The 11191-nt window shown below is 45.0% G+C and overlaps 1 protein-coding gene and 1 pseudogene across 3 annotated transcripts in view; both read right to left on the bottom strand.

Moving 5' to 3' along the window:
* Window positions 1–4303: 4303 nt before the first annotated feature.
* LOC139060958 (uncharacterized) overlaps window positions 4304–11191 on the bottom strand; it is a 28037-nt gene continuing 21149 nt past the window's right edge. For all 3 annotated transcript variants that reach the window (XM_070540314.1, XM_070540315.1, XM_070540313.1), the window contains one exon: window positions 4304–5554. In XM_070540314.1, the coding sequence (XP_070396415.1) occupies window positions 4424–5554 (1131 nt within the window). In that variant the 3' untranslated portion in view covers window positions 4304–4423. The remainder of the gene's footprint in view (window positions 5555–11191) is intronic.
* Window positions 9689–11112, bottom strand: LOC139061411 (uncharacterized; annotated as a pseudogene).

Here is an 11191-nt window from a genome sequence, read left to right as displayed (position 1 = left end):
TGGTATGATCATTACAGTCTTTGGAAGTACGTGACACAAATCATACCGAGGATAAGAAAAAGCGTTCCATAAGAGGGAAGGGCAGGTAAGCTATCTGAAGTATCTCCTACTTTGATATCGTGTCTGCAGAAGCAGCGGCAGGCGCCTCACAGCAAACATCGACCTGGGAGAGGCCTAATGCTTGCGATATACATACGGGATGATTAATTGTATCGTTAACATAATCTTTACAAATCACTTATGACACGTTGCAGAATTCTACTTTTAGCGCTATAGTCCCAGAGGCAAACATTAATTGAACAAAAGTTCAAACTAATTATGCGCATAATTAGCAATTTTGATTTCTTTAGCTTTTCAACTACTTCCTTTACGCCGCAATTGCTATTTACGAAGTGCAGCCGGTGAATTGTACGGCTATATTCGCTAGGAACGAATTGTAAGTATGACATCAGTTTTGAGATTGGCGTTCCGAAAGTTTCCGACGACATGCAACAGTGCTGCTGCAATATTCTAGCCTCAATGCGTATAAGGCGTTTTTTGTTGTGTGTGTGTGTGATTTTTGTTCAAATTCTGACGCTTTACGTGCCGAAACCATGATATGACTGTGAGGCACGCCTTAGTGGGGGACTGCAGATTAACTTTTACCACCGGGGGTTTTTTGAACGTGCACATAAGCGTGTACGGTACACGGGTGTCCTCGCATTTCTCCCCCATCGAAATGCGGCCGCTGCGACCCTGATTGGTGTTTCGTTAAAAAAAAGGGGGGGGGGGGGGGGCAGTGGAACAACAGCGCATTTTCACCGCAACTTTGACTGCGCTTGTGTCAATCCTGGTGCCACACTCGAAATTTCATCAGAAGCGGACGAGCCATGTGAAATCGCTGGATTTGGAGCGTGTGTTGCAGTATGTGTGCTCAAGTAATTAGTTGAAGACTGATTCAATTCAATTATGTTAATAGTGAAGTATACGCGAATTGGTTTTCCGTTGAATACATACATCTCCGAGTACTTCAGCGCAATAAGTAGATTTCTGCCGACCTCCACAGGAGATTAAAAAATATGTATATCCGTCAACATTAAAATAAAACATCCAGTAGTATAATGCCGTGTTTTTCCTCTACGGCATTGTCTTCTGTGGGTATTCAAAATACGAGCACACCGGCCTCTAATCTCCTTTTAATACAAAGAGAACACGAACCGCGGCTTCAGACTGGACGCCAGACGAAGTAGTGGATGCGACAGGCGCTGTCTGGATTACGTGGAACACGCCACCCAAATTTCCAAGCACTGAAGCAGCGCGATTGCGCAATCATTCCTTTGTCCTGCTCCTCACTTATCATTTCTAAAGGGTCGGGGGTTCGATTCCAGGGGGTCACCGGTGGGCGCGATTGGCTCTTCCTAGCCTGTGTGACGCATCAGAAGCTGATCACAAGGACGCAACCATTCGAAGACGGCGGAATGGAAAGGCGATGCACAGCAAACCGAGATTCAAGCGATTGCGGCGAACCTTAACGACGATAAATGGTCCATATGGACTTTGGACAAATGGACTTTTACACTCGGAGCGTTGAACAGAACTGGTCCCTTTTTAAAAATAAACTTAATAGTTTAGTACAAAAATACATACCCTTGCGAGTTGTCCGGTGTAACCATGGAGCAGCGTGGTTTAATGCATCCCTAAAACGTATCTTGAACAGGAAGAAGGGGCTGTTTCGCCAAACTAAAAAAAACGGAACACAGCTGATAGCTGGCGTGCGTATCAGCAGGTTACTTCACTGTTTAAAAACGCAGTCAAAGAAGCTAAACGCGTTTTCTCTTACAATAGACTTCCATCTCTGCTCACTGAAAATACTAACGAATTTTGGAAAATTGTCAAGGGTTCCCAATGTAACACAATATCGTTAACTGAGTTAGATGGTGGTGTTGTTCCGCAAGAAGAATGTTCTTCTGCACTCAATGACGTGTTTTCGAAATCATTTTTGCATAACGTGTTGCCCTGTGCTTCCTTACCTGAAGTTGTTAAGATCAATTTTCCTCAGATAGAGCCCTTGGTTATTGATTACGATAGGGTCCTGAACTAGATGCGTAAGTTACAGATCTCGTCATCGTCAGGAATAGACGATATTAGTTCTAACTTTTTGAAAAATACGGAAGTGTACTCATCCGTAATTTTGTGCAACATCTTTTCGCAATCTATTCTGTCGTGCTGATTACCCAAGGATATTAAAGTCGGTAAGGTGGTTCCATTATTTAAGTATGGCCACGTGAATTCACCTTTAAATTACAGGCCGGTTTCTCTAAGAAGTGTGCCACGCAAAATTCTAGAGCATATAATATACTCTAATCTCGTCAACTTCCTAGAAACAAATTCATTTCGTCCATCTCGTCAGCATGGGTTCCGCAAATTGTTTTCCTGTGATACTCAACCTATTTCATTTAAACATGAAATCGGTGCCGCGTTGGATAACGTATTTCACATTGACGCCATCTTCATAGACTTTTCTAAAGCATTTGATCTCGTCTCTCACGAATTACTTTGTCTAAAATTAAATACACTCAACATTGAGCGTAATATTGTCTCATGGATTGAACACTTTTTATTTAATAGAACACAATTTGTCTCAGGTAACAATTCTGACTCTTCGCTTTGTCCTGTCACTTCCGGGATGCCACAAGGTTCTGTTCTTGGTTCCTTGCTTATTATTATTTATATTAATGATTTGCCTAAGTGTGCAGCGTCCTCCATAAGGTTATTTGGAGACGAATTGTGTCATTTGCAGAGTAATATCATCAAATTCTGACACTAAAGCTACAATCTGATCTAGACACAGTAACTAACTGGTGCGACACTTCGAAAATGCGACTTAACAGCCAGAAGTGCGAACTTGTGAGGGTTTCCCGCAGTACTGCTTCGTCTAAGCAATCCAACTACCACTTGACTATTTCGAGGACAGAGTTCTTCAGTTCCTATAAATAGTTAGGCGTCCACATAGCATCTAATTTTTCCTGGCAAACACACACAAACCTCATCACTAATAATGCTAACCGTATGCATGGTTACCTCCGACGCAAATTCTCTACGGCACCCGCTAACTTCAAGCCACTTCTATACAAAACACTAATACGTCCTAAGCTTGAATATGCCTGTTCTGTGTGACACCCTGGCTTGGATTACTTAACAAATGCAATAGAGTCAATACAACACCGTAGCGGACGTTTGATTGTTACTAACTATTCTCAGACATCAAGCGTAACATCTATGAAGGCTACGTTAAACCTCCCTCTCCTCTCATGCCGTAGGAAGTTAGGGAAGTTAGCACGCTTATCACTGCTGCAGAAAATTTATTATTAGAATCCAGAATTAAAAAGTGAAATTTTGTCCGGACCTGCATACATATAATCTCGCACTGACCATCACCATAAATTGGGCGATCCACACTCTCGCACGGACCCTGGCTTGGATTACTTAGCAAATGCAATAGACTCTATACAACATCGTAGCGCACGTTTCATTCTTACTAAATTGTCGGACATCAAGCGTTACATCTACGAAGGCTACTTTACACTTCACTCTCCTCTCATCCTGTAGGAAGTTAGCACACTTATCACTGCTTCATAAGATTTATTATTACAATCCGGAATTAAAAAGGGAAGTTTTGTCCGAACCTGCATACGCATAAATGCGTACTGACGAGCGCCATAAATTGAGCGTTCCACACTGTCGAATTTTCTTATTCATTTATTCCTAATACTACCATCGAATGGAATCATCTGCCGGCCTCCATTGGTAACATAACCGATACGTCTGTTTTTAGAACTACTATTGAAGGATGCATTTGGTAATCCACACTTTCAATTTTTTTTAAATATTATTATACCCTGTTATCTGCACATGCTATGTATTTTGATCCATTCCCTTCTTTAACGCCTTCGGACATTGAATTAAGGTTAAATAAATAAATAAATAAATAAATAAATAAATAAATAAATAAATAAATAAATAAATAAATAATTGCGATGCGACGCATAAGCATTGGTCGTCTATTTGGGACACGGGACAACGCGGTACCCCAGCGTAGTATCAAACACGAACGTCGCATGGAAATCAATCGCTTTAACAGCCGCACGGCAATAATAGAAAAGTATCTACGTGAATGCCATAAGGTCAGAAACCGCTCGAGGAACACAACGTTTCGCAACCAAAATTGTATTAGCACAAGAAATAAACAAAATGAACGGCCAGTAAAGTCAGAACAGAATAGGTTGACGGTTAATAGGGATAGCAAATTTTCAAAAACCAGATGTCGCAGTGATCACTTTATTTTCTAGAAAGGAGATAAAGAATTGGTTACGCTCCTGTGACACATATTGTGAAGTGGCGCGCAGGATTCTCCGGTGCAGTACACATTCTGCGATGAGGAACGTTACGGTGCTCCTTTGATCCCATCGTCCACATCTGTAACGTCGAGCAAGATTTCGAACTTCATCTTTCCGCCTCGGAGGAAGCCGTTATCCTTCAGCGAGGCAATGTCTATATGAAATTGGAGGTGGAAGTGTGGCAATGAGGGGTCATCGCGGTTGCAGAAACAACGCTCGGCAGCGGGAGTCAACGAACGTGGATTGGATGTTACTGAACGCACCGCGTACACGTTCCAGAAAGGCGGCCAACACTTGGAGTCCACCCGCGTCCCGTTAAACTGGATCTTCAGAACGAGCTCAGCTGCAGAACCGCCGCGCTTCCAAACGGCAATCGTGAAATACGTGTCCTCCATGTGCCGCACCGTAATCTCGGCAAACTTTTTTCTGTCTCCCTGCCACTGAATGATTTCCTCAAAGTTTTCTAGGATCAGCAGATATCTCACCCACCCATTTTCTTTTTTAATGCGCTTGGGTATCGACTGCGCACTGGTCAAATCCCGAACGTCACCGTCATAACGCTCACAATGAGCAATGACACGGCTGCAATCAGGCTTCGATGAAGTTTGCCGCGAGTGTTCCAGGTGGGCTAAGTGTTCACGCTTTCGACGTATCTCATCTTCTTGTTCCGAGCGCAACGACAGCGACCTCGACGTGCTGGCTTCTTCCAATGGACTTTGCTGAGACGTCCGCTGCTGCGACACGGTCGAGGAAATCGTGACGCTGATTTGATCAATCTCGGCCTTTAAATTCTGCTCGCATGCTCCGAACTCGCGAGTGATCTCGGCGAACCTGGCTTCCTGGTTTCTGACTTCTTCTTTAAGCTCATTCAACTTACTCTCAATCACTGGCAGCAGCTGGTCGTGGTTGAGGCATCCCAACATCGCCTTCACGTCGTCAAGGGCAGCGTTCAAGTCTTCGAGTGTCACTGCTGTAGGTTGCGAGGACTCCGTGATCGCAGTAGAAACACCGGCACTGCATCCAGCCGCGTAGTGCGTTGGCAGGTCTCTGTGCTGGACTCCATCGCCGCATCGCAAACATTCCACGGTGTGAAATGTGCACACGTTCTCGTAGTGTTCCAGCATGCGGTCCATGGTGCCCGTGTACTCGCAGCCGTGCGCTTCGTTCCAGCAGTACACCTTGATGGAAATTAAAATACATAAATAGCCCACATTAAAATTTTTGGCCGACAAACTATTTTTACTAAAGACGCCTTCTATACCTGTCCCTAACTTTTAGAACACATCTTTACATGAATTACGGTTCGAGCCAGCGTTATCGCCTGAGTCTTTTGGGAAGCAAATATGCTCAAACTCAACAAGCAGTGCCTGTCGCTGTCTCAACATTACAGATCTATCAAACACAATTACTAGGTGAAAGTGAATCACTTACTTATGCTTCTAAATAGCAAGACAGCTACTCTCGCACTAGAAGCAACCTTGCTAAGCGAGAATCGAGGAAAAATACGCCCATTGTTCAACCATTCTTCCAGCTGCAAACCCATCTACGAAAGACAGCAACATTCTTGTGCATTGGAGACTGCCATGTGCTTTTCGCTTCCATTATCATTCGGTTGCACTCGCTTGAAGTGATTAATCATTACCAGTTTCCCCTTGAATTTAACGCAGAAACGACAAGCCCAAAACGTCAGTGTGACGTCGCACTTTTCAATGTATTGCCTTTATGTTATTTCTCTCTTAGCTGTACGCCATGAAATAAGTAAATACCGAGTTCCAACAGAATATTTCACATTAGCCTACAGTGAGATTGTGATGATGAGCGCAACGAGAACAAGGTGAAAGCAGAAGCCAATGTTATTGGTGGGAACGAGAAATAACATAGAGGATGATACTTTATCCATAAGTTCAAGACATTGCAACCAACAGGCATAAACGTTTCATACGGAGCTTTAGAATACATCCGGGATGCTAAACTTGAAGCTATAGGCAACAACACTTAGTTTGGCCTTGGCTCGCAGCGACCACTTGTGTATTGATGTCACCGCCCCAAAACATACAATAAGGACAGGCAACTGCAAAATGAACCCCACAACACGGCTCTGCGCCGAGATGACGTGCATTGGCTCTCACTTTAGACCTGCTAGGCTTCAAAAAAACAACAACATAAGTGCAGAAAAAAAAATGCTGCATTTCGCTATGCCAATTTCTGCAGGAAATTGCTGCTGACAAATTCAGCAATCATGGAGGGAATCCTGCTAAATGAGAGGGGTCTTCTTCGCTAATAAAATTAACACTAGTAACCCTAAAATTTAGGCGGGACCCTCAAACGCAGAATTCAAATTAGCCTGCTCAATCCATCCTCACTGCTATGCAACTTTCCCTTCTTATATCTAACGGAGAAGTTGTACTCTTGGAGAATGAGGCTCCATCGGAGCAAGCGACCATTTTTGTGTGACATTTGATTGAGCCACGTCAGAGGACAGTGGTCGGTCTCGAAGATGAACTTCGCTCCGTACAAGTAACACGACAACTTCTGGGCGGCCCAAACCAAACAAGCGCAATCTTTCTCTGAAGCGCTGTAAGCTTCCTCTCTTACATTTAGGTTACCGCTGGCATAGAGGATAGGATGCTCTTCGTTATCGTCGCCGACCTGACTAAGTACCACGCCCATACCTCTGTCGCTTGCGTCGCATTGAACTATGAATTAATTTGTGTAGTCTGGCGCGCGAAGCACAGGGCGAGAAACCAATAGCGTTTTCAAACTTTGGAAAGCGTTCTCTTTGTCCTTATCCCAGTGTACGTTACTCGGTGCTCCCTTTCGGAGGGCGTCCATTAATGGACTTGTCATTTGCGAGTAATTCGGAATGTACTGTTGATAGTACCCCACAAGTCCCAAAAATGAACGAAGGTCTGTTTCCGTGCGCAGCTGAGAAAATTCTCCAATCGTAGCTATATTCAGCTCGGCCGGCCCTCTCATGCCCTGACCGACAACATGGCCCAGATAAATAACCTGCGAACAACCAAACCTACACTTTTCCGCTTTCATCGTTAAGCCGGCTTCCCTCAATCGTGAGAACACTTGTTTGAGGTGCGATACGTGTTGTTCCCAGCTGTCCGAAAAAATTTCTACATCATCAAGATAGGGCAAGGCGAACTCCTGCAAGTCTTTTAGGAAAATATCCATTAACTTAAAGAAGCTAAACGGCGCGTTCTTCAGCCCGAAGCTGAGTGCGAGAGGGCGAAAAGTGCCTACAGGAGAGATGTATGCGGCATAGCGGCTGGCACTTTCTGAAAGGGGAACTTGCCAGTACCCCCGCACGAGATCTATAGTTGAAATGTATTTAGCAGCGCTAACTCTTTCAATTCGATCCTCAATGTTGGGTATCGGGTACAGCTGATCCGTAGTGATGGCATTTAACTTCCTGTAGTCAACACACGGACGAGGGTCCTTGTTAGGGGTTTCTACCAGTATTAGCGGTGATGTGTAGTCACTCTCAGCGGGTTCAATAACTCCCAACTCTAGCATGCGCTGTATCTCTGCCTCCATAATCTCTCCCTATCTTGGAGACACTTTGTAAGGCTTTGATCTTACTGGTTCTGTTGATGTCAGCTCTATTTCATGCGTTATTAGTTCGGTTCTACCCGGCCGATCGCTGAATCTGTCGAGATATTCCCCTAACACTTCTTTTAGGTCATCTAGCTGCTCGGGTCTTAAAGCATGCGAGCTTACCGAGTGTGCTACTACTTCTTCTAGCACGATTTCAGAGTTCGAGGTCGCCCTATACTCAAACTTGGTACTAGTGCCATCCTGCTTTTTGATGGTATAGTTAACGATTCCGCTCCGCTCTATATACGGCTTCATCAAATTGCAGTGATATATCCTCACCTCCTTCCAGCGACCGGGCATTTTCAGAGCATAGTTAGTATCTGAAAGTTTGTGCAATACCTTAACGGGCCCGTCCCAGTGAACTTCAAGCTTGTTCTTTCTTGAAGGTTTGAGGATCATTACCTGGTCTCCGGCGTTAAACGTACGAAGCCTCGCATTCTTGTCGTAATAGAATTTGGCGTTCTTTTGAGCTACTCCCATGTTCTTTCCGACTAGTTCTTGGGTTGCACTTAGCCGTTCCAGCAATTTTAACATGTCCACTGTTGGACTCTCCCCTCTTTCCTCCCACATCTCTCTTACCATTCTTAGTGGAGAACGGAGTGTCCTCCCATACACTAGTTCTGATGGCTTCATGTGGAACCATTGGCAAAGCGAACAAAGTTGCCGGCAGACAGTTCTCCCAGTCCTCCTTGTGCTCGTAACAGAGCGCACGCAAAACTCGCTTAAGCACCGAATGCCACCCCTCTACACTGTTTGACTGAGGGTGATAGACAGAACTGTGTATTAACTTTACCCCGCACTTCTGCAAGAAGGTGGAAGTCAGTGCGCTCGTGAATACTGACCCTTGATCTGCCTGAATTTCGGCTGGAAACCCAACTCGTGCAAACACTGTCAAAAGCGCGCCTACTACTTCGGTGGAACTGAGCTCTTTGAAAGGGATTGCTTCTGGAAACTTGGTAGCCGGACACAGCATGGTAAACAAGTACCTGTAGCCGGATTTTGTTTTTGGAAGAGGCCCTACCGTGTCTATTACAAGTCGTCTGAAAGGCTCTGTTAATAAGGGCACTACCTTTAGTGGAGCTTTCCATGTCTCTCCTGGTTTACCAGAATGCTGGCAGGCGTCGCATGATCTTACAAAGTTTGCTACGTCTTTGAAACAGCCAGGCCAGTAGTATCCCATAAGCAATCTTTCATTTGATTTGTTTATGCCTAGGTGGCCGGACCTCCCATTTCCATGACAGAGACTCAAAAGGTCCTCCCTATCTCTTAGTAGGTACGACTAACTGATCTAAAATCCTACCCTTTCGATCTATGTAGTGCCGATACAACAATCCTCCTCTCTCATGTATCGTCACGTTGCGCCTAGCAATGCCTTGTTTAGCTGTGCCATGTAATTTAGCTAAGCTCTCATCATTCTTTTGCTCAGCTGCCAGTCACTCTCTATCCACACGTAGGAGCTGATCAAATTTCTTTGTGGCCGGTGATAATAACGACCCTGTCTCGCTTGTGAGTGCGTCAGCTTGCTCTTCCTGCACGCTAGAACTCTGACACTCTAGTGCTACGCTCTCATTGAGCTGGTCAGCTGGTAGGCTCTCCTCAACTGTTCTTTTGTCCCTCGGGCCTAGCTCGGATTCGGGTATTGAAGTTATCCCCTTTTCTGCTTCCGCTGGAGGAGCTTGTGCATTTTCAGCCGAACGTGCCGCGATCTTACGAGCTTGGCCTCGGGTCAATGCTTGTACACTGTTATGCCCTCTCCCAGTTTGAGCCATTTGTCACGCAGTAACTGATTCGAACGATTCGATAAAATGTATGGATACAGCAGCGACAAAATTTTGGAAACTACAGCCTCAGTCTGTAGCTCCCCGAACGGTCCATTGATTTTGACTTTGGCCATGGGCAGACACACGCTGTGTTCTTCTACAACCTGTTTTATCCATGCTTCTTCTCCGGTGAGGTCATCTACCGTCACGTAAGATGGATGGACAATGTGCATCGTGGCGGCACTGTCTCTTAGCACTCGGCATGGTTTTCCATTAACTTGCAGGTCGTGGAGATATGGACTTAAAAGTTCCATATTCTCATCTTCTTCCTCCACGTAGGAGAAAACTACGCTAGACTTCCCGCAGTTTACAGCTATATGTCCCAGTTCGTGGCATTTGTAACAGCAAATTGGTCTAAAAGATTCGAATTTTCTTTTCTGTTCTTTTTATGCGGTTTCTCCGTTAAGTTTCTCCTCGCTCTTTTCTGCGGGCTTTTCCGCCATGTCTACAGGCTCCGATCGTCTACTCCGCGCACCCCTTTTGAACGGAAATGGTTTCCGCGGTCCATTTCGACAGTCCCAGTTTCCTTCCTCGGCGTTCAACTTTCTACGGGTTGCGTACTCATCGACTAATTCAGCCGCGCTTTCCACGGTGTTTACATTACCTCTGTCTTGCACCCACAGTTTCACAGCTTGGGGGATGGTTTTGTAAAACTGCTCTAGACACATGCATTCAATGATCATGTCTCTGCTATCGTACGCTTCCGCGCTTTTAAGCCACTCGACTAGGTTGGCCTTTAAGCTATATGCAAACTCCGGATAGCCCTCGCTATCTTTCTTGCCTGTGCTCCTAAACCTTTGCCGAAAAGCTTCGGCTGAAAGGCGGTATTTCTTCAGGAGACTAGCCTTAACTTTTGCACAATCATATGCATCCTGCACACTCAATCTGGCGATTACTTCCGCCGCCTCACACGGCAACATAGACAACAACCGCTGTGGCCATGTACTCGGGTCGAAGTTCATCTTTTCGCAAGTCCTTTCCAAATTGCTTAGGAACAAGCCTATGTCGGTCGCGACCTCAAATGGCTTTAATAGCCTGTCCAGGCGGTACGATTCTGCCTCACTTCATCGTCCCAGAGCGCCTTCACTTCCTTGAGACAACTCCAAACGTTTGCTTTCAAGTTCAAGTTGCATTTTTCTTAACTCGCGATCTTTATCGCGTTCCTCTCTCTCTCTGTCCCGTTCTTCTCTTTCCCGTTCTGCTCTTTCTCTGTCCCGTTTCTCTCTTTTTTGCAGAAGTTCAAACCCTATTTCAATTTCTTCCTCACTGGCCTTATCGGAAATTATCTCCAAGAATTCCGATTTTAGCATTTCATTGCGCACATCTAGGCCAAGTTCCTCAACAACAATAAACAATTGGTCTCTCAGCAGTGTCCGTAAATCCATGATT

The sequence above is a fragment of the Dermacentor albipictus genome, chromosome 6, assembly GCF_038994185.2.
Source record: "Dermacentor albipictus isolate Rhodes 1998 colony chromosome 6, USDA_Dalb.pri_finalv2, whole genome shotgun sequence".
Lineage (NCBI taxonomy): Eukaryota > Metazoa > Arthropoda > Arachnida > Ixodida > Ixodidae > Dermacentor > Dermacentor albipictus.
The sequence above is the reverse complement of the archived record's forward strand: the minus strand, read 5'-3'. Positions and strand labels throughout refer to the sequence as shown.